This window comes from Leucoraja erinacea, chromosome 6 (genome assembly GCF_028641065.1).
Source record: "Leucoraja erinacea ecotype New England chromosome 6, Leri_hhj_1, whole genome shotgun sequence".
Taxonomy (NCBI): domain Eukaryota; kingdom Metazoa; phylum Chordata; class Chondrichthyes; order Rajiformes; family Rajidae; genus Leucoraja; species Leucoraja erinaceus.
The window spans coordinates 47,982,158-48,006,607 of NC_073382.1; the positions used below are offsets into that span (position 1 = coordinate 47,982,158).

The window sequence follows — 24,450 nt, forward strand, 5'->3', positions numbered from 1 at the left end:
AACATCCAATGAATTGGCCTCCACCGCCTTTTGTGGCAGAGAATTCCACAGATTCACAACTCTCTGGGTGAAAACTTATTTCATCTCAGTCCTAAAGGGCCTACCCCTTATTCTTAAATTGTGACCCCTGCTTCTGGACTCCCCCAACATAGGGAACAATTTTCCTGCATCTAGCCTGTCCAATCCGTTAATTTTATATGTTTCTATAAGATTTCCTCTCATCCTTCTAAATTCCAGTGAATATAAGCCCAGTTGATCCTTTCCTTCATCCTATGTTGGTGTCACCATCCTGAGAATGAACCTGGTGAACCTGCGCTGCATTCCCTCAATAGCTTGGATGTGTTCCTGGGGGCTTGCTAAACATTAGATCACATAATCGCCTCTAGCATCTTGTGTAAATATATTAACAAATTTTGAACAAAGTAAAGTTCATCACACACGTCACATTCTCTCTTGCCTCCACATTTCCGAGCACTAGCAATGTTTTAAATAAGTGCTCCATTGATTTTTCCATTGTTTTTCACAATTTTTCTTGAAATAATTACAGTACACAAAGATCACCCTGATTTTAGACACAAAATGCTGGAGTAGCTCAGCGGGTCAGGCAGCATCTCTGGAGAAAATGGATAGGTGACATTTCGGGTCGGGACACTTCTTCAGACTGAAGTCTTCTCGAGTCTGAGAAAGGGTCCCAACCCGAAATGTCAACTCTCCATTTTCTCCAGAGATTCTGCCTGATTCGCTGAGTTACTCCAGCATTTTTTATCTATCTTTGGTATAAACCAGTATAAACCAGCATCTGCAGTTCCTTTTTATCACCCTGATTTTCCTTGTATCATAGCTGTGGCTTGTCAGGATTCCGCTGTGCACAAAACAGCTAAATAAAACAACATCATTTTTTAAGCCGCTTCAGAAGGTTCAGTATTTAGCAGCTCAAGGAGGATTACATTATTCCCAACCTGGTATAAAAAAATATCACTGCTCTGACAACTGACGTGATGAATGCAATGTGAATGATGGTACCTTACCACAAACACAAATAAGGTTACATTTCCCTGCAGAAATATCTTTATGACTCCTATCTAAGCAAATAATATCGTGCAAGAGAACAGGCAAAACCCTATTGCATCAAATTCAGACCGAGAGTGCAAATCATCAAATAAAGAGAAAAAATATTTTTCCATTTAATTAGTTTATGTTGTTTGTCAAAAGACATGATGCAAAAAATGAAGTGTTTTTAAACTATGGGACTTGTTTTCTTTTTTCTAATGGCTGAAACTGGAGTAGCTTAAGTGCAAATTTTCTATATGACTTAATTTTGTAAGTACCAAAATTAAAAGATAAATGTATGAGGGGATATATGAGAAATATCATACTCAGAAGATAATTTTTAAATCTGTTCAACAGACTGGGGGGACTCCGTGTAGGAAGGAACTGCAGATGCTGCTTTACACCGAAGATAGACTTAAAATGCTGGAGCATCTCAGCTGGACAGGCAGCATCTCTGGATAGAAGGAATCGGTGATGTTTCGGGTCGAGAACTCCCTTTGACTGAAGACTGAAGAATGGTCTTGACCCGAATCGTCACTCCCTTCTATCCAGAGATGCTGCCTGTCCAGCATTTTGTGACTGGAGGGAGTCTATGCATCTTTTATATCTCAACCACAACAATTGCCATTTGTATTTTGTTAGAAACTTTGAGGTTTTAAGTTGTGATGCATGGTGCAAAGTATGCAGTTGATGTTCTATGTTGTTAGTCTGCTGTACATATGACTTTGAGATTGTCAGACTGACTGGCATGTTCCAAAACGGGTTAATATCAAAAATAAATGGTTGTCTAAATGGCCACTATCAATAAGAACTGTATATTATATCAGTGCATGTGTTGCACATCAATATCTCACCGTGTGGTAGATATTATAATAAATTTATTTTGGCTAATTACTTTTAATATCTGCAAGGATTAGTTGCTGACTAACATTTGCCCTTTATAAAACTGCCTGACTTTTAATTTTTGGGTGTATAAAGTATTGCCAACATTATATCTGTACAGACTGGAAACCTAGTCTTGTAATTTAGAATTATCCTTGGTGCTAAAATAATTCAAAATTTACGGGTATCTTTGGCATGCTAGCAAAGGAATCTGTTTTATTTGTACTCTTAAATACTTTAAAATTCATGGTGATGTCAAGATGGATACTCATTGTCGCACATACATCCCTTTCCTGTCCCTAAACCCAAATATCATTCACCACATACCTATCAATTTAAGTGTGTTTATTAGTTCCATTGCTGATACATATGACAATTAAACACTCTTAACTTTTGTATACAGTTGGCTTAGGTAGTTATCTTTTTCCTGCCCATGTTTTCTCGATGTTTAACAATTGCTTGACCTCAGAATGTTGTGAAAATCAACAAAATCTGGATATCGGAGAAGATTTAGGCTAAATATGGTGAACCTGTAATGCATATTTTCTCAGGTTTGTAAAGTCAGTCCAGATGTCTATCCTTGTATATATTGGCAGTTGACATTGAGATATTTGTACCAAAGAACTAAGTTTCTAAGAACTAAGAATTAAGAAGCAATATTAAAAAGATGATGATTCTCTGTGTTCATATTTGAAAGGTTTCCTCTGAAGACCTGTGGAGAAAGCCATTATCTTCATTGGAAGAAGACATTCTGAACACACAAAGAGTTGGTCAAAGGAGGTGGAACTGTGGAAAAGGCAGGCAGCGACAACGGCCCGTTTCAGACTATGGCCAGTTTGCGAGCAGGAAGTTTTTTATCCCAAAGAATGATCTTCCTGTTCAACCCCCAAACATGGATTTTACAGATAGTGAGGACACTACTGATGCATCTTGTGTTGATTCCCAGCCACAGCAATATACAATTATTCAGCATCATGAGAACCAAAAGAGAAGGCCCATCTCTGTAATTGGTGGATTCAATGTCTATGAAAATAACTCTGAGCAAATGGAGGACCTTCTTACAGTACAAGTAAGATGACACTTTTGCTACCTCTTCTACACAGAATGAAACTTTTCCATTTTGCTTAATAAGGGAAGTAGCGAGAAACCAGGGAATTTGGGACGGTGAGCCTCACATCGGTGATAGGGAAGCTGTTGGAGCGAATTCTTCGGGATGGGATTTACTCCCACTGGGAAAAGAATGGGTTAATTAGGCTACATGCACTGCAGGTCATGTCTCACTAACTTGATTGTGAGTTTTATGAGGAAGTGACAAAGATGATCGATGAGGGTAATGCGGTGGATGTTGTCTCCATGGATTTTAGTAAAGCATTTGATAAAGTCAACCATGGTAGGCTGATCCAGAAGATTAAGATGCACGCGATTAACAGTGACTTTAATCCAGAGTTTAATTCCAACGTGTGGTGTTGCAACTTGGGAGGTCGAATGTTGAAGGAAAATATGCGATTAATGGTAAGACCCTTAACTGCATTGAGGTACACAGTGATCTTGGGCTCCAAGTCCATAACTCCCTGAAAGTGGCAACACAAGTAGATAGAGTGGTTATATTTGTACTTTTAAACTGGGAGATTTCAAATATTTTGTACTGCACGCCACTTGTGAGAAACTAGTTTTCTGCCCCTTTTTCTCTTCCGGCTAAATCCTCCTACATTTGTAAAAATAAATCATAATACTTTGTACTGAAGAAAATTCATTAACATGAAAGAGTGAATTCAAAGCAACTTGAATATTTTTTTAGTTTGAATTGGGAATTCAGTAGAATTTTTGTATGCAAATATCAAAGGGTGATTGATATGTGGAACGAAGAAGTAGTTGAGGCAGGTACTACATCAAGATTTGAAAGACATTTGGATAGGAACACGGATAGGGAAGGTTTAGAAGGAAAAGGGCCAAATGTGGGACTGGTGTACGTGGGGCATCTTGGTCGGCAGAGGTGCGTTGACCAAAGGGCCTGTTCCCGTCCTTTATGAATATAAATATAGCATGCTTTTAATATTCATCTTATTCATCTGTCATTTTACTTCTAATAATTAATCATTTCAAATGTTTTGTTCGCTTATTTTGTTTCCAGTCAGTTGTTCGACCACCCATCCCTTCACACGAGATACCACCATACAAAGCAGTGTCTGCCAGAATTCGACCGTTAACCTTCTCCCAAAGCACACCAATTGGTTTAGATCGGGTTGGACGGAGAAGACAAATGAGGACATCAAATAGTAAGTGACATTTATCTAAATGAGCATGTATATTATAATCCCGATTGTAAGCATTTTCAATAAAGCGCATTCCCTACAATCATAGATGAAAATCTCAGCCAATTTATTTTGATTTGTTGTGACTTTCAATGAGCCGCACAGAGACCAAAGCTTCAGTCAAAATGAAGACACAAGTTTGTAGATTGTGGAATCTGGACCAACAAAGAATCTGCGAGAGGATCTCAGTGGGTCAAGCAGCATCTGTGGGTGTGAAGGAATGGTCAATGTTTTGGATCAAAACCGGATTCAGGGTTGCTTTCTGATTGCTTTAATGTGCCGGCTCCAGGACAAATCATCAGAGATATGTCCAAGAACTTGAAGTTGTTTTCTCTCTCCACCACTGACCCATCTGACAGTTCTTGAATCCTCGGTCTTTCTCTTCTAAAATCAATAATGTCCATTGGTGGAGAACAAGGTTGTTGTTCTGGCACCATTCAATCAGACAATCTATTCGTAAATCAGAGTCCTCTATTACAGAGTTGTTTGGATGAACTGTGCCAAGGAGCCTTGCATCATTCTCCAGACCCTCCTCACCAATCCACACTTGGCAAAGATGTGGGCAGCACTCTCCTCCCTATGTCCCGCGGGCAGCGTGCATCAGTAGTAAGCTTCCAACAGTACAGAAAATACCTCACTGGAAGAGCCCTTCTCACCACCAGCCAAGAGGTGTAGGTGCTTGTTGGTGAGTTCTGGTGAAGTCACCAACAAGTTGGGCAGTGTGCTCAGGACCATGCCACAGGATCTAAGTTCTTATCTCACAGTACCTGTAGGATGATCCGGGCTGACTGTCCGATGGACGTAGTCAAAGATGTTGGTCTGGAAGAACTTTTTCCACAAAGGACAGATGCTGTGGTAATGTCTTGCTGACTGGCACATTGCATGGCAGCAGTGCCAGGCCCATCCTTGGACAGGTAGAACCTCAGCAATTATTAACACTTGGTGTCCACATTTTTCCCAGTTATCGAGAGAGAGAGAGTATGTTGCTTCCACAGACCTATTTTTGTATGACCTAGGCTATCTGCCCCCACCAATTCTTGTTGTAACACCAGCCCCTCTGAACCAGATCCCCAGCACCTTCAGGTAGTGAGCCCTGATGGTGAACGGGACAGAAAATTGGTTGGACCAGCTGCCAATGAGCATGGCCTCGCTCTTCCTGCGGTCAACATTGGCTTCCGATGCCGATGTTTTAATTGTCTAAATCAGATTCAGATTCAATTTTAAATGATCCAGTGCATTAAGATCCAGTGATCTAAATGACCCAGTGCAGAATGGAGAGCCAGCGAGATCGCACCCTCTATTGATCTATTGTGGTGGTAGGCAAAGTGCAGTAGGTCCTGGTCCGTGCTAAGGTAGGAGTTGATGTGGGTGATGGGTAAATGGAAATCAGCATCTTATGAAGTTGTGGAAGGAATAGAATTCTAGGGTTCAGGTCCTGCCCAATTGTGGGTCTTGTGCCACAGTCATTGGGGTGGATGAGATCAGTGGTTAGTACTGTGGAAGTTGATGGTGGAGAGCTAAGTGATGAGACTTAAATGAGCTGCACTTTTTTTTTTCAGGGCTTTAATTTCCCCTCAATGCTTCAATGGAAGGGCTTGCATGGGTTATGTCATTTGATGCATGTCTGATGTGGAAATCATTTCCTCTGTGCAATGGTGAATCTCAAATAAAAGTACCCATTGAAATTTACAGCGTGGCACAAATTGACGTGGAAATGGTCACTGTTACATTTCATACACTGAGGAAAATAATTATTTTTAGATGGATCAACAGAACAACAGCACAATGAAATGGGATTATTATACCTAGATTTTTGATGCATATTTAAAAAAAGAAGCAACTATTCTCCTTGAACGGCAATTTCTTAATGTTAGCTGGGTCAATTAATTCACATCAGCTTTTGTTTTAGAATTGCGTGTAAGGCATGCTGGTGAAGGATCATTAATAATGCAGTGCAGCATTTAACTACTCATTTATATTCGGGTCCAATTCAGTTTGTAGCAGTCAGATCTTTGTGAAGGGTTTGTTGCGGTGCATTGCAAAGGCTGCATAGAGAAAGAGGGGGTTTCCGAGCATATTGTTGAAATAAATTTGCACTCTGAGTTGAAGCTTGATAGTTTAATCAGGTACCAACATATCAGGCACACTGATCCCTTAAATTTTAAAGTTTGCATGCTTTACCAGTTGGGTGTACAAATTGTTTCATTCAAATGTTTGGTTACTCTCGACGAACTTGGCTTCTAAAATTAAAATAAAAAGTTGCACATTTCCTGAGATGTTGCTAGGGAGAACACTTGTACAAGATATCATTGACGCCACTTACTGTTTTGCTAAAACAACCTCCCTAGAGTCACCCCATGACATCAGAGAGAAAAAAATACTGAGTAGTTGGAAGTATAGTGTACGGTAAGCCACTGGTGTTGCATTGGCGTCTGGCCTGATGAACTCTGCAGCCAGTCGAACCAATGAATGAATCACTGCAGAGTTTCAAACGCACAGGATTTGCTGTATTGGGAAATAACAATAATGTCTTTAACCTAAATCAGCTGCTTTGCTGTTAAACACGGAATTCATTTTCAAGAATGGTTGCAAGGGGGGAAATTAGCAGATTTTGGAGTCTGGAGAGTCTACAGTTTGGTAGGTATTACACAAGTGTTTTGATGATTTGCATACGTCTGAAAATGAAAGGTAAAACATTCATACAGGGAAAGTAATTCAGGATAATGGTGAAGCATTACATGAAATGAGAAAACTGGAAAGAAAATATTGTATTCTGGATTTCATCAAATTGTTGGTATGAGGATATAAATTTCTAAAAATGCATTAGTCATGATCTTGGAAACCGGGAGTGCTAATGACTAAGCACATAGAGCAAAGTTGTATTTAAATTAATGAGCATGTTGATTATAATTTAATACTTTAATTATAGTTCTGTTACTCAGAAAAAAACAAGACATTAACAATTGGGGAAGTTTATTAACAGTCATTGTTTCAGTAGGAGCATCGCCAACCTTTTAAGATGTGGCTCAAAATGTTTCAATCCAAATGCGTTTCATTACATTGCACTTAATATTTGCCAAATTTTGGAAAACATAATTTTCATGCATGGAATGAAAGGCCTAAAAAGGTCTTTGAATGCATTTTGAGAACATTTGCCATTTTAATAAATCAAAATCCGACACATTTTTTCTAGAAACAGAATTTAATTTTTTACAAGTGTAATATCTTTAAATCTTCTTGTTATGATGATATAAAGTACAAAATTAAGCTTATTGTAATGTGTTAGTACTAAGGAATTGCAGTGTTAACTAAACAAATTTCATATATTGATTCTTTAAAAAACTATGTTACGGGTTTGTTGGATAAGATCATTAATTAATTAGACATGAGTTGAGTTTTTCATTGTTCAGAAATGACAATAACTAGTATAATTCCTCGTATGTTGCAAAACATACTTGCCGAATAAAATCTGATTCTGATTCTGATAACTAGTTGATTGAAAGGCCTTAAGAATTGCTAGAGAAGAAAGGCATTGAAATTCTAAAAGAAAAACTCCTTACACTGATGCTGAGTGTCTATATCGCCTTTATTTTACGTATCAATCAGTATTTTTTATTCAGGCTATTATTTCCTCAAACAACAGAGTAAGAATCTGTGGATATTTTAACCATATAGATATTGTTATCTTACTGTATAATTTGAAGACCATGAAGATTCAATGTACAGCATTTGATGAAAAATCTGTAAAATGCATTGAAAGTTTTTAATATCAGTACTATTTACTACAGTAATTCACTGTACAGGCAATGGCAACTATTCTTAGTCTGGTTATTTGAATTGATCTCATAAACCCGGAGCTCCAGTAAGCCTAGCAACAATGCCAGTTTCCACTCTGCTTATCTGGCTTGGCATTTACATTTTCTGGTGCTTGAAAAGTAGGTCATAAGCTTCCTAAACCCATTTCTTCTGTGACATTGTGCAGTGGTGGGAGTAATCAAATTGATTTGAAAAAACAATTAAAAGGCAACACTGAATTGATGAATTTGAATTTGACACACTTTTTTATTGCAATACACAGTTTTAGTAATTTTTATCTTGTATACATATTATGTAATGTCAATTCTTATAGAAAACTTAAATCCATGAATATATTGATTAAAATAGAAAATGCTGGGAAGGCTCAGCACATCAAGCAGTATCTGTGGAAAGAGATAGAGTTAATGTTTCAGATTGAGCTGAGTAGTGATTCCTGAGGTTTTTTGTTTCATTCACAGCATCTGCAGTATTTTTATTTTAATCAAAATATATTATTTCTCAGTTTGATAATATTTGTAAAACAGATTTTGCTCTTAAATGATGTGGTCTCTTATTTATTTAATCCATGGGTTTACATTATATCGAAACTGTTTTAATTCAACCGTGTAAATTTAATTAAACTTGTCTTTTTGTACTCAATTAACAATAATTCTGGCTCTTTCTTTCACTGTCTTACCATTTAATTGGGGTGGGAGATTGCAACCTTCACGTGGTCCACCCTGTTTCGACTAATGCAATCAACCCGACGTGCAAAAACAAATCGATCAAATAGAACAAGTTGACCTACAACTTTAGGCTGTGCACACCATAGGCAAGAAGAAGACCATTTAACTCTTTCTTTTCAATTATGGTAGTTAAGCAACTTGACTGTGGTCCTGTAAGGGTCCCAAAAGCTGATGTGCACTTCTATGTGCTATACCTATGTGCATTTCTAGTTAATCATGACACATTGACAATAGACAATAGGTGCAGGAGTAGGCCATTCAGCCCTTCGAACCCTTCAATGTGATTATGGTTGATCATCCCCAATCAGTACCCCGTTCCTGCTTTCTCCCCATATCCCCTGACTACGCTATTTTTAATAGCCCTATCTAGCTCTCTCTTGAAAGCATCCAGAGAACCTGCCTCCACTGCCCTCTAAGGCAGAGAATTCCATTCACATCTCTCTGTGTGAAAAAATGTTTCCTCAACTCCATTCTAAATGGCTTACCCCTTATTCTTAAACTGTGGCCCCTGGTTCTGGACTCCCCCAACATCAGGAACATGTTTCCTGCCTCTAGTGTGTCCAAACCCTTAACAATCTTATATGTTTCAATGAGATACCCTCTCATCCTTCTAAACTCCAGAGTGTACAAGCCCAGCTGCTCCATTCTCTCAGCATATGACAGTCCTGCTATCCAGGGAATTAACCTTGCAAACCTACGCTGCACTCCCTCAATAGCAAGAATGTCCTTCCTCAAATTAGGGGACCAAAACTGCACACAATACTCCAGGTGTGGTCTCACGAGGGCTCTGCGCAACTGCAGAAGGACCAGAAATTTGCTAATGTTACTTTGAATCCCTTCATCTAAATCATTGATGTATATAGTAAATAGCTGCAGTCCCAGCACCGAGCCTTGCGGTACCCCACTAGTCACTGCCTGCCATTCTGAAAGGGACCTGTTAATCCCTACTCTTTGTTTCCTATCTGCCAACCGCTTCTCTATCCATGTCAGCACTCTACCCCCAATACCATGTGCCATAATTTTGCCCACTAATCTCCTGTGGGACCTTATCAAATGCTTTCTGAAAGTCCAGGTACACTACATCCACTGGCTCTTCCTTGTCCATTTTCCTAGTTACATCTTCAAAAAATTCCAGAAGATTAGTCTAGCATGATTTCCCCTTTGTAAATCAATGCTGACTCGGACCGATCCTGTTACTGCTATCCAAATGTTCGGCTATCTCATCTTTTATAATTGACTCCAGCATCTTCCCCACCACCGATGTCAGGCTAACTGGTCTATAATTCCCTGTTTTCTCTCTCCCGCCTTTCTTAAAAAGTGGGATAACATTAGCTACCCTCCAATTAACGGAACTGATCCTGACTCTATGGAACATTGGAAAATTATCACCTTCAGTCCTATCAGTCTATCCAACACCATTTCCTGCCTAATGTGGATTTCCTTCAGTTCCTCTGTCACCCCAGATCCTCTGGCCACTACTATATCAGGAAGATTGTTTGTGTCCTTCTTAGTGAAGACAGATCCAAAGTACCTGTTCAACTTATCTGCCATTTCCTTGTTCCCATAATAAATTCACCTTTTTCGGTCTTCAAGGGTTCAACTTTGGTCTTAACTAATTTTTTCCTCTTCACATACCTAAAGAAGCTTTCACTATCCTGCTTTATGTTCTTGACTATAATTCATAAATAGACTTGTATATCATAATTAACTGTTTCATATACTTTTTATGTAACTCATCTTTTCTCCCTGTGTTGTCTTTTTAGTTATCTTCTGTTGTTCTTTAAACATTACCCAATCATCTTGCTTCCCGCTCATCTTTACTACGTTGTACTTCTTCGCTTTAATTTTTTATTGTCGCTGACGGCCCTTGTCAGCTGTGGTCGTCCCTTTCTCCCCTTGGAATCTTTCTTCCTCCTAGGAATGAACTGATCCTGCACCTTCTGTATTATTCCTAGAAACACCTGCCATTTTTGTTCCACTGTCATCCCTGCTAGTGTATCTTTCCAGTTAACTTTGGGCAGCTCCTCTCTCATGGCCCCTTAGTCCCCTTTATTCAACTGCACCACTGATACCTCCGATCTACCCTTCTCCCTCTCCAATTGTAGATTAAATCTGACCACTGCCTCCTAATGGCTCATTAACCTCGAGGTCCTTTATCAAATCCGGTTCATTACATAACACTAAATCCAGAATTGCCTTCTCCCTGGTAGGCTCCAATACAAGCTGTTCTAAGAATCCATCACAAAGGCACTCTACAAAGTCCCTTTCTTGGGATCCAGTACCAACCTGATTTTCCCAGTCTACCTGCATGTTGAAATCTCCCATAACAACCACATGTACTTTTGCTACATGCCAATTTTAACTCCTGATTCAACTTGTGCCCTATGTCCAGGCTACTGTTTGGGGGCCTGTAGATTAGTCCCATTAGGGTCTTTTTACCCTTACAATTCCTCAGTTCTATCCATACTGACTCCACATCTCCTGTTTCAATGTCACCCCTTGCAAGGGACTGAATTTCATTCCTCACCAACAGGGCAACCACCCCCTCTGCCCACCTGTCTTTTCAATAGGAGGTATACCCTTGAATATTCAGTTTCCAGCCCTGGCCCTCTTGCAGCCATGTCTCAGTAATTCCCACAACATCATACTTGCCAGTTTCTAACTGAGCCTCAAGCTCGTCCACTTTATTCCTTATATTTCGCGCATTCATATACAGTACTTTGACCTCCGTACTCACTTCCCCCCTTGCACCGCTCGCAATTGGCCCTGACCTTACTTTGTTGTCCATTCTCGAGCTTTCCTTCCCATTAATTCGACAATCTTTTGTCATTTTTCCTGTAGTCACTTCCCCTTCAACTCCATCTTTATATTCCCAATTTGTCAATCCCTCCCCCCTACTATTTAGTTTAAACCCACATGTGTAGCACTAGCAAACCTGCCTGCCAGAATGTCAGTCCCCCTCCAGTTAAGGTGTAACCCGTCACTTTTGTACAGGTCACCCCTACGCTAGAAGTTTTCCCAGTGGTTCTATAAATCTAAATACTTTCTCCCTGCTCCAGCCCCACTCAGTGCCACTAGCATTTTGTGTCTATCTCCCTGTTCATGTCCTCACTAGCACGAGGTACTGGAAGCAATCCAGAGATAACCACCCGAGAAGTCTGGCATTTCAGTCTTCTTCCCAACTCTCTGAACTCATGTTGAAGAACCTCCTTCCTCTTCTTCCCGATGTCGTTTGTGCCTACGTGCACAACTACTGACGGCTGTTCACCTTCTCTCTCTCTCTCTCTCTCTCTCTCTCTCTCTCGGATGTTCTGAATTCGGCTCGTGCTGAATTGAGCTAAAGGTCGATGGAAAACACTAACTGAGGTCACATACACAAGCTGTTCTCTTCGGTGAGATTTAGCCAATTAAGACACGAGTTTGTTTGATCTAGTTTGGGGCCAAACCTTTGATCCTATCATATTTTATAATAGGTAGTGTTGTGTTATCAATGGCACATTAGTGGATTTTTAAACTCTCACTCAACCAACAAAACATTGTTGTTTCAGAATCTTCTGTACATGGAGGCAAGCCCTTCTCCAACATGAGTGGATAATATATGTAGACTTCAACCTGAAATTTTTTGAACATAGTAAATAGACTTTATCAATGTTTTTGATTTATTTCTGCCACATTAAAACCATGTTCTCCAGAGATGCTGCCTGACCCACTGAGTTCCTCTAGCATTTTGTGTCTTTCTTTGGTATAAACCAGCACCTGCAGGGGTGGAACATTGCAACCTTCTCGTGGTCCGCCCTGTTTCGACAAATGCAATCAACCCGGCGTGCACAATCAAATAAGATCAAATAGAACAAGTTGCACTTTAGGATGTGCATGCCGTACGCAAGAAGAAGCACCTGCAGTTCCTTGTAGTTCCTTTTCTTATTTATTAGCTTACTAGATATAATTTATGCTGCAGGCAAAAATAATTTTTCCAGTGTTTGCATTTACTCTTGTAAAGTTGATGCTAACTTTCCAAAGTTAGAAATGCTTTTGGGGACCTATAATTTCTATAGATGAATTTAGAATACAACTAAATTGACATACACTTCAATGCAAAATTTGTGGATGATGAGAATGCATATGGATGCTTGTTACTTGATAATATATTTTAATTAACTAGGCAACTGCATGTTCTGTTCACAGACTGTACATTCTATTACTGATTTTAGTGACATAAAATACAAGTTTTATGTTGTAATACTACTTCTGCTTGGTCAGCAGTGCTATTTGCTTTGCTTTCAAAACGATGTGAAACAATCAGCACAATGATGCGTTCCACATTGTTACTTTCACGAACAGAAGAAAGTACTGTGGGGAAGGGGGGATTATTGGACTTTTTATTGTTTAATCGTCACAAGTGGATGTGCTCTTGATAAAACAATGAAAAGTGTTTTGTTATCACTGATAATGTCAAGAAATGCAGAAAGAAAACATGTCGGAAGAGCTGAGAATATCATGGGGTAGACCGTTTAATAATTTCCACACTGATGAAAACTTCAGATTATACAATATTGCGGATGTTGGAAACCTGACCAAGACAAAATATTCTTGAAATAGATAAAAGTGAATCAGTTAACATTTTGGATGGATGAACTCAATAATGGGATATATCAGTTATACAAATTATGATTGCATACAGTGCCCTCCACAATGTTTGGGACAAAGACCCATCATTTATTTATTTGCCTCTGTACACAAGTTGAGATTTGTAATAGAAAAAATCGCATGTGGTTAAAGTGCACATTATCAGATTTTAATAAAGGTCATTTTTATACATTTTGGTTTCACCATGTAGAAATTACAGCAGTGTTTATACATAGTCCCCCCATTTCAGGGCACCATAATGTTTGGGGCACAGCAATGTCATGGAAATAGAAGTAGTCATGTTTAGTATTTTGTTGCATATCCTTTGCATGCAATGACTGCTTGAAGCCTGAGATTCATGGACATCACCAGTTGCTGGGTGTCTTCTCTGGTGATGCTATGCTAGGCCTGTATTGCAGCCATTTTTAGCTCATGCTTGTTTTGAGGGCTAGTTCCCTTCAGTTTTCTCTTCAGCATGTAAAATGCATGCTCAGTTGGGTTCAGATCGGGTGATTAACTTGGCCACTCAAAAACTCCTTTGTTGCTTTAGCAGTATGTTTGGGATCATTGTCTTGCTGTAGAATGAACTGCCATCCAATGAGTTTTGAGGCATTTGTTTGACCTTGAGCAGATAGGATGTGTCTATAAACTTCAGAATGCATTATGCTACTACCATCGGCAATTGTATTATCAATAAAAATAAGTGACCCAGTACCTTCAGCAGCCGTTCATGCCCAGGCCATAACACCCCCACCACCATGTTTCACAGATGAGGTGGTATGCTTTGGATCTTGGGCAGTTCCTTCTCTCCACCATACTTTGCTCTTGCCATCACTCTGATATGTTAATCTTCATCTCATCTGTCCACAAGACCTTTTTGCAGAACTGTGGTTGCTCTTTTAAGTACTTCTTGGCAAACTGTAACCTGGCCATCCTATTTTTACGGCTAACCAGTGGTTTGCATCTTGCAGTGTAGCCTTTGTATTTCTATTCATGAAGTTTCTGTCGACAGTGGTCATTGGCAAATCCACACTCGACTCCTGAAGAGTGTTTCTGATCTGTCGGACAGGTGTTTGGGGATTTTTCTTTATTATAGAGAGAATTCTTCTGTCATCAGCTGTGGAGGTCTTCCTTGGCCTGCTAGTCCCTTTGCGATTAGTAAGCTCACCAATGCTCTCTTTCTTCTTAATGATGTTACAAACAGTCGATTTTGGTAAGCCTAAGTTTGGCTGATGTCTCTAACAGTTTTGTTCTTGTTTCTCAGTCTCATAATGGCTTCTTTGACTTTCATTGGCACAACTTTGGTCCTCATGTTGATAAACAGCAATAAATGTTTCCAAAGGTGATGGAAAGTGGGTGCAGAGAGCTCTCTTATACCTGCATTAAGGAGGCAATTAAGCACACCTGAGCAATTACAAACGCCGGTGAAGCCATGTGTCACAAACATTATGGTGCCCTGAAATGGAGGGACTATGTATAAACACTGCTGTAATTTCTACATGGTGAAACCAACATGTATAAAAACGGTCTTTAATAAAATCTGACAATGTGCACTTTAACCACATGTGATTTTTTTCTATTACAAATCTCAACTTGTGGAGTACAGAGGCAAATAAATAAATGATGGGTCTTTGTCCCAAACATTATGGAGGGCATTGTATAAATTAAACTGCATTGTGATCCTACAATTGGGAAACATTGCAACGTTACCTAAATTTTTACTTGGCTACTCTGAAACTCTGACAATGTGACATTATACATATAGGCCACATTAAAATAAAAACAATTGCCTTATTTAATGCCATTCACAAGGCAAGCCAAACTATCTCATAACCGTGAAATGCTATGTGGAATAGTTACTATTAAGTTATTGAAATACTGCAAATGGTGCATGTCAAAATACAATTAATTTCTGGATTTCTTTTCCCTAAAAGTAAATTTATTTTTAGTTTTTGGTGATATCAACTTGAAATTTCTTCTAACGGAATGCTGAAGATGAGTATTTATTTAGGGACTCTTCACTTTTCTGTAGAATATGGATGATGATAAGTAGTTCCATAGTGGGTCAGTAAATCTTATGTTTAACACCAATCTTCACAATGTTTTTGCAAGGAACTGCTGAAGTTAGAATCTCAGATAAAGCAAAAAGGGCTGAAGTTTCTCGGCAAGACATCTGGAGTTTGAAGAAGGGTCATGACCCGAAATGTCACCTATCCATTCCCTCCAAGGATGCTGCCTGATCCACTGAGTTACTCCAGCAGTTTGTGTTTTACTTCACAATCCTGTGATTGCCATTGTCAATGAGACTGGTTCAGACTTAAATTTTCCACAGTCAAAATGTTAACACAACATGGAGTTATTAATTAAGATGCAGCATAGATTTTATGGAACGTTCACATTGAAAATGTCTTAAACATCGTACTTTTTCCTTTTAGTATCTGCAGATAGAGGCACAGAGATTTCTGCTCTGGTTGATGACAATGGCAGTGAGGAGGATTTGTCATATGGGGAAATAAGTCGAGCAAATCCCAGATACCTTCAACCTGGTGGGGAACAACTTGCTGTAAATGAGGTGAAGTATTATTATGGGATAGCATGTATTTTGCCTGTTAAATGCTTAAATTAATTAGTTTTGATGAAGAGCCATTTATCTGAAGAAGGGGCTAGACTCGAAACGACACCTATTCTTTTTCTTCAAAGATGCTGCTTGAACCACTGAGTTACTCCACCATTTTGTGTCTATCTTTGGTGTAAAGCAGCATCTGCAGTTCCCTCCTACACATTTATCTGAAATGTTAGCTTTGTTTCTCTCACCACAGAGGCTGACTGACGCTGAGTATTTACAGCACATTTTTTTATTTCAGATTTCCTTCCATCTGCAGTTATTTGCATTTCAATAAGTGAATTACTTTGTTGGAACATAATTCAACCTTTTCTGTAAGATTATTTGCAAAATAATGAAAGTTCATGAAAGTGGATTTCTTTAAACGTATCTCGTCACACTAACGTGCATTCCCTGCCTGTGTGCTGTTGCTCAAAATGTTTCACAGGTTTTATAACATCACTGCCATTTGCATTACTTCATCATTTAGGAGTGATGGGGATTTAGGAAATTGAAGGAAGAAAGTGACGTGTGGATACAAAGAAAAATTCTCCCAGCGAACAATTGTGCTTTATCATGATGTGCGTGGAATCTAATTATTCCATTGGACTGCAGTCATGAAAGTAGTTAGTCACTAATTGACAGGATATGAATCAAAATGAATTCACTTACAGATTTAACTGAGGAAAAATACATGTCATCTAATAATTGATTGATTAGTAGGACTAGGGGTTACAATCCCTAAGATTTCACTACAATTGACACTCTTGGGTATGTCTACTAGGTGAATTTGCTACCAATCAGACACATCTTCAGTTGTGTACCTTAACATCACTGGGTGTCTCGGCCTTTTATCATAAGACACCCTCAGTCGAGGCAGGCCCACCGCAGGTTGATCAGACCTGGGTGTGTGTCTTATTGTTACCCTCTAGATGGTCACATGGCAGCCCAGACAGCATCTTTCCTCTTCAGCCACAGCCAGTGACTGCTCCGCTCGGCGGCATTGGCAAGTTCTTTTATTGTCCCCCTTTGTGCCTACCCTTTGACTCCTACTTCCCTCAGGAGCCTTGCGGTGGAACTGGCTACAAGGCCCCTGCACCCCACCCCCACTGGACACACCCTTGCCCTCCAACCTCTCTCTGCCTCTGCTGCAAGGTTTGAATATTAAAGCTTTTTCCTTAATATTAGTTGCCAATTTTGCCTCGCTAAAGAGAATGATTGAATTCAACCTTTTTTTAATGCGGGTTTTCATACCTTTTGGTAGTTCATGCATAACATTAAGAACTTGGGCTTCTCCATCCCTCATTCCTTCTTGGCTATTTATTAAATACCTATAATCTATATCCGTATAAAATTGTGGCTATTTTGTTTTCAATTCCCTGATGATCAAATAATTCATGGTGTTGGTTTCCGAATTGATTTCTGTACCTCCTCCTAGTTTAGTTTGGAGATACAGCATGGAAACAGGCTCTTCTGCCCACTGAGACCGTGCCAACCAGCGATCCCTGTACACTAGCACTATCCTACACACTAGGGACAATTTACAAGTTTTACCAAAGCCAATTAATCGAAAAATCTTTGTGTCTTTGGAGGGTGGGAGCATCCGGAGAAAAGCCAAGGAGAACGTACAAACTCTGTATAGATATCACCTGTAGTCAGGATCGAACCCGGTTCTCTGGCAGCAACTCTACCACTGCATCCCCATGCCGCCGTAGCCTTTGCACTCTGCAAATTCTTGTGTAATGTGCTTTTTCCTTTTTCTTCCAAAATGGACAATTTAACATTTTCTCACATTACATTTAATTTGCTGGATCTTTGACAACTCATTTAACCCATCTATTTTTCTTAGTAGCCTCCTTATTTCCTCTTCACAACCAGCTTACTTTGTCATCAGTCGGTTTACCAACATGCTTTTGATACCTTCCTCCAAGTTGTAAATTGTAAAATCCTGGGACACCAACACCATTCTTCATGGCACACTGCTCACTTCCAAATTTCCTTTATATGACCTATCATGTAGCATCATCAAATATATGATGCTCATAACACAAGGTGAAATGTGTTTGGATTCTTTCAGCATTTTATTGATATAATATTTTTAAACTGTATATCATCTGATTCACTGATATCTTTGTTGAAAAAAGTCAGTTTATTTTTTCTTAGGTGACAATGTAGAATGGTCAGTAATGGCTTCATCACCCATCACTGTGTGCTTATATTTTCTCTTATTGTGAAGTTAAGATATTATGATTACAAGTTCGTTCAGATAGGTGTAAATGGCACCTGAATGTTCTTTTGTGAAATGCACTTTATTTGGCAATTTTGTTTGTGCTCTCTGCTGTTCTAGAGATACCAAGGATCGTCCAGTATTTGGGGCTTGTAGCCATTTTATTTGTGTAAGTCGTGGCAGCGAATATTAGCAGGCTATTTTATGAAGTCAATGAAGCAGAGACATTTCACCCCTTATTAAACCAACTCAATGGGTTCCCCACCCATTAATAATTATTGGCTTCTAATTACTTCTGTACACACTTTGTGGTATCAGTTTAGTTTATTGTCATGTGTACCGAGGTACAGTGAAAAGCTTTTGTTGATTGCTAATCAATATTTTACATGCATTCACCAAAGATATTGTAAACTGAAACTTGTTTCTTTCTCTAGTTGATAAGTGATGGCCACGTTGTATGTGCAGAGGCGCTCTGGGATCATGTCACCATGGATGATCAGGAGCTTGGATTCAAGGCTGGAGAAGTCATCGAAGTACTTGATGCCTCCAACAAGGAATGGTGGTGGGGCATGATTGATGATAAAGAAGCCTGGTTTCCGGCCAGCTTTGTTCGAGTATGTTTTTTTCATATGAAATTTGAGAAGTATGATAATAGTTTATCTCATAAGGTTCATAAGGTCCATTTATTGTCTCATACACCAATTGGTGTAGTAAAATTCACTGGTCAGGTTAGTCATACAATTTTAAAAAGCAAGAGACTCAAAAACACATTTAACATATACATCCACCATAGTGACTCCTACACATTCCTCACTGATGGAGGGCGAAAATAAATTTCAAGTCCTTCCCTTGTTGGTCTTCCTTGGTTGGGGGCCTCGAGCCCCCCCCGTTGACGGGACGATTTTGAGTCCCGTAGCCGGTGACGTTCTGGCCCTCCGCATCGAGGCGTTCAGCTCCCGCATCGAGGGGATGTCATCTCCCTCGCACCGGGCGATCAAACCTCGCGTCTGGGCTGGACGAACCTTCTGCGGCGTTCGAGCTCCCGACTAGCCTCCCCCGAGAATGTGAGCCCTTGATGGTAGGTCCGCGCCCAGCGGTGAGGCTCACGACAGTCCGAAACGGCCTCCCGCTCCAGCGATAGTAGGCTGCAGAGCCCAGAGAATGGATCCAAAACTTGATCACCTCTCCGGGAAGGTGAGAACCTGAAAAAAAAAGTTACCCCGACCCCCCCGACCCCCATATAAAACAAACAGAAGAACATTAAAACAAACTTTAAAGAAACGCTAAAAATAACAAAAAGGATGAAAAAAACGAACAGACTGCCGGCAGGGCCGCCATCTCCCCCCTCCGACGCACCCTAACACTTCTCATGAATGAGGATTAATTGAGTTTATTTGCTCCATACAGAAATACATACTGTTGTGTTTGTAGTTAAAGTTACAGTTACATCTAAATCAGAATCCTACTTAATAGACATGAAAACCTTTCCAACACAAGACAGATTTCTTGGATTTAATTTTATACCTTATTAGCTACGGGTGAACCAGGAGGATGCCAGAGGTGAATACACTGGAAAATCTCCGGATGAACAGTTGGATACTCACTGCGGTAAACATCGCCTTCACAAAAGCGCTGAAAACAAAGAGCAGATGCGAACAAATGTAATCAAGGAGATCATGAATACTGAACGAGTCTACATTAAGCATCTGAAAGACATCTGTGAGGTACTGCAAAGATGCAGATCTGAAATTGGAGGAAATCGTATTTTATTTCATAATTACATCCTTATAGATTTATGTTCTGAAATATACAATGCAATTTGGCTTAACATGACAAGCAAGTTCATTTTCAAAGCCCTATGATTTTTGAGAACATGTCATCGACTTAATGAATTTCCCCGTAATCTGCTCAATTTATTTTAAAGGCTGAGATCTTTTACCGTTATCTTCATAACAACTTCTGTATCCAGGAGTCTTCCACTAGTTCAGTGGACTAGTTGTTCCATTTTGAGAATTGTTGTTCCAACATGAGCTGTCTGGTTTCTTGGGCCTGCTCATTGTGATTTGCTATCATAATGTCAGCCAACTTTAATTTTGTCTACTCAACTCATTCACTCTTACCTTCCCTACAAATTTGCAGCATTGCATTCTTTCATATTCAATCTTAACATAATCACTGTTTTTTTTATAGGGATACTATTTTTTAATTTTTCCCATCCTGAGAAAAATGGTTCTGACTGTCTCGCATAATATTAAATGCTTTAATCAGATTTCCTGCAACCTCCAGTGTTCCAGAGAAAACAATCCAAGTCTCTCCAACCTTTCCCTGTAGCTAATACCCCCTAATTCAGGAATCATTCTGGTACACCTCCTCTGTACCCTTTTCAAAGTCTCCACATCCTTTCTGTAGTGGAACGATCAGAGTTGTATGCGATACTCCAAATGCGGCTTAACCAAAGTCCTATAAAGCTGCATCATGACTTCCTGATTCTTATAATCAATGCTCAGATCTATGAAAGCAAGCATACCATGTCTATCTGCTTGTGTTGCCACTTTCAAGAAGTTGCGGACTTGAACCACAAGATCCCTTTCTACATCAATACTGTTAAGGGTCATACCATTAATTGTGTATTTTCCCTTTACAGTTGACATCGCAAAGTGCGACATCTCGTACTTGCTTAGAATTAAATTCCATCTGCCATTTCTGTAGCCAATCTATATCCCGTTGTACACTTTGACAGCCTCCCTCACAGTCTGCGACTCAAGCAATCTTGATGTCATCTGCAAACTTACCAACCAACCTGTCTACATTTACATCCAAGTCATTTATATAACAAACAGCAAAGGTTCCAGCACAGATTCCTGTGGAATTCCACTGTTCACAGACTTCTGGGCTGAATGTTATTATTTTACCACAACCCTCTCTTTTCTATCAGTAACTCTTAAACGAACGTGCAAGACCATTTTTAATTACTATTTTCATCTATTTCATCAATACTACATACACTACAATGCTTGACAAATAGCATCTTTGCTTTTCAGGGATATATTCGTCAATGTCGCAAACATACAGGGATGTTTGCTGAAGCACAGTTGAGTACCATTTTTGGGAACATTGAAGAGATTTACAAATTCCAAAGGAAATTTCTGAAGGACTTGGAGAAACAATTCAATAAAAATGAACCTCACCTGAGTGAAATAGGATCCTGTTTCCTTCGACACGTATGTTAAATGCATGACTGCAATTTAATGTTTATATTCAAGGTTTGATTCCATTGTGAATGAAATTTTGTTTTTCAAAGAGGAATCTCTGGAATCATCATCGGATCGCTTGCATTGTAATATGCCTGAACTAGCTTTGTTTCCTGATTTAAGACAACTTTCTACTTTATGAAAACATAAATCAGTTAGAAAATACAAATCACTCCATCCTCTGAATTCAGATATCAGCTATTCAACCGCTGTCTGGTTACAATTTGATCAGGTGCCCATAATTTAACAACATGGGTGGCACGGTTGCATAGCGGTAGATTGGCGGATAATCCTAGTGTACGGGTTGAATGCTGATCAGCGTGGGCTCAGGAGGCGGAAGGGCCTATTTCCGCGCAGTATCTCTAAAGTAAACTAAAAGTGGACACTACTTCAGAAACCCTGAACCGTAACCTCCTTTGGTCTGTTTCAGATTTTGAGGTATGTGTCTATTTTTATTCAAGATACTTCCTTGGTTTCAGCACCTGCATCACTCCCCACCCTCTGCTCCTAAAAATATTGGACCTAGTATATCCTGTATTCCTGAGTATACCTTTTCTTGTTCAAAAAATTCAGGATGTGGGGATTTATTGCCCACCCTAATTGCCCATGATCTGAATGTCTCAGGAGGCTATTAGGTTTAGGTTCGGGTTTGTTATTGTCATGTGTACCGAGATACAGTGAAACGCTTTGCTTTGCATGCTATCCACTCATGTCAGATAATACTATACATAAATACTTTCAAGCTAAACTGAAGTACAATAAATAGGGCAAAGGGGAAGATACAATGTGCAGAATATAATTCTCAGCATTGTAGCACATCATTTCCACAAAGTCAATGTCCACAATCGGGTAGAGATGAATCGGACAATACCCTAGCAAGGAAAGGACTGTTCAGAAGGCTGAAAACAGAGGGAAATAAGCTGTTCCTGTGTCTTGTGCTGCGCGCTTTCAAGCTTCTGTACCGGTTGCAGGGTAGGAGCTGTGACGTCTTTGATTATGTAGGCAGCTTTTCCAAGACAGTGTGAAGTGTAGATCTGGTGTGAAGTCTAGTCCGGGCAATGTTTGGCATTGTGTTCCCAAACCGAGCTGTAATGAAACCGACCATATGCCTTCTGTGATGCATCTCTAAAAGTTTGTTAGTTTCATTGGAGACATGCCGATTTTCCTCAGACTCCTAAGAAAGTTGGTGTGGTTTCTTGGCTGTTGCATTCCAAAAGGCATTTAACAGTCAAGCGCATTTATGGGCCTCGAGTCACGGCCTGGCTATGAATGGCATTATATGACCTGTGATCCATATGGAATCCATATGATCAAGCTGGGAGTTTTTACAACAATCTGGTGCTGTTTTTTTTAATTACAGATTATTAACTGAATTTAAATTCTACAGTTGCCAAGGTGAGATTTGAACTCAAGTCCGTGTATTGTTATTTGTGGCCGCAAGATTACATGTCTGGTAGTTTTATTACTTTGCCACTACCATTCCCTCAATAATAATATTCAGGTAAACCTACTGACGTATGTGATCATTTATAAATTAAATTGGAGATGAGGAGGAATTTCTTTAGCCACAGCGTGATGAATCTGTGGAATTTATTGCCACAGATGGTTTTGGAGGCTGTCATTGGGTATGTTTAAAGCGGAAATTGGTAGGTAAGGGTGTCAAAGGTTACAGGGTAAAGGCAGGGAAATGGAGCTGAGGGAAAATAGATCAGCCAATGGGCCAAATGGCCTAATTCTGCTAATTCTATGTCTTATGATCTGATTTTTTTTTTCTGCCTCAACATCAAAAAGTGAATTATGTAATGTTGAGGTTTAAAACAATTAATGGATTTTTTAAACTAAAATTGTATGTAATATATAGTTTGTCACAGTGATGACACCTCTATTTACAGGTTTACGCTATAATTGCTTATGGTATAAATAGACAGGATAGAAGGTTGTCGTAATTCCTGAAGACAAGCTTGGTTCAGATAAATTAATGTGCAGGCAATCTGGTGATTAAACTGGAGACATCTCTCTGGGGGGAAAAAAATCTAATTCCTTCAAACTATGTCTCCAAATTCTCTGAAGAAGGGTTTCTTCAGAGAAACGTTGCCTATTTCCTTCGCTCCATAGATGCCTATTTCCTTTGCTCCATCGATGCTGCTGCACCCGCTGAGTTTCTCCAGCATTTTTGTGTACCTTCGATTTTCCAGCATCTGCAGTTCCTTCTTAAACACTCTCCAAATTCTCTGATGGGATTCCAAATTTAGAGCTGTATCCCCTGTGAAGATTTAGTTAATACAAACCGTTTATTCATCAGAATTTATTTATCAGTGGAGATGACTAATTAACCTCTGGAGTTTCCTTTCATTTTCTGCTTTAGTAGTGATTAAAAATAAGCAGCAGCAATGCCAATTGTTGAGCGGGCACGATGAACAAACACTTCAGCTGCTAGTTTAATATTTAAAAAATGCATAGTCTTGAACCTTGGAGGTCAGCCTCCCATGTGAAAGTACAGGCAAAAATATGAGCACAAAACCTTCCCTTTTAGACGATTCTATTTCCCTTCTGTAGTGGGCAGGCTAGGTAGGCGATTTGTCACTGATCTCTATCTACCCATGCATATCCTTATGGTACACATCTGTTTATTTGCTCAGTAGAGTGTACGAGTTGAGCCCAAAGCCATACCCATTTCCAAATGACTTGACATAGATAAAACATAAAGCAATGCAGAACAGTAACAAGGTTCTTCAGCCCACAATGTCAAGACCAACTTTTATCAGCCTGCACATAATTAATATCCCTCAATTCCCTGCATATCCATGTGCCTTTCCAAAAGTCTCCTAAGTGCCACTACCGTATATACCTCCACCACCATCCTTGGCAGCACATCCAGGCACCCACCACACCTGTGTGTAAAAAAAACCCCAACAACTTGCACATCTCTTTAAACTGTTTTCCTCTCACTTTAGAGCTA

At 39.5% G+C, this 24,450-nt stretch overlaps 1 protein-coding gene across 4 annotated transcripts in view; it reads left to right on the forward strand.

The window, feature by feature from the left end:
* Window positions 1–24,450, forward strand: part of LOC129698081 (spermatogenesis-associated protein 13-like) — a 108,469-nt gene that overhangs the window by 66,996 nt on the left and 17,023 nt on the right. For 3 of the 4 annotated variants that reach the window (XM_055636944.1, XM_055636946.1, XM_055636945.1), the window contains 6 exons: window positions 2,630–3,001; window positions 4,064–4,208; window positions 15,847–15,983; window positions 18,675–18,854; window positions 19,773–19,964; window positions 21,282–21,461. In XM_055636944.1, the coding sequence (XP_055492919.1) occupies window positions 2,630–3,001; window positions 4,064–4,208; window positions 15,847–15,983; window positions 18,675–18,854; window positions 19,773–19,964; window positions 21,282–21,461 (1,206 nt within the window). Of the gene's footprint in view, window positions 1–2,629; window positions 3,002–4,063; window positions 4,209–6,158; window positions 6,882–15,846; window positions 15,984–18,674; window positions 18,855–19,772; window positions 19,965–21,281; window positions 21,462–24,450 lie in introns of those variants that run through there. The other variant, XM_055636947.1, reaches the window with a different exon arrangement.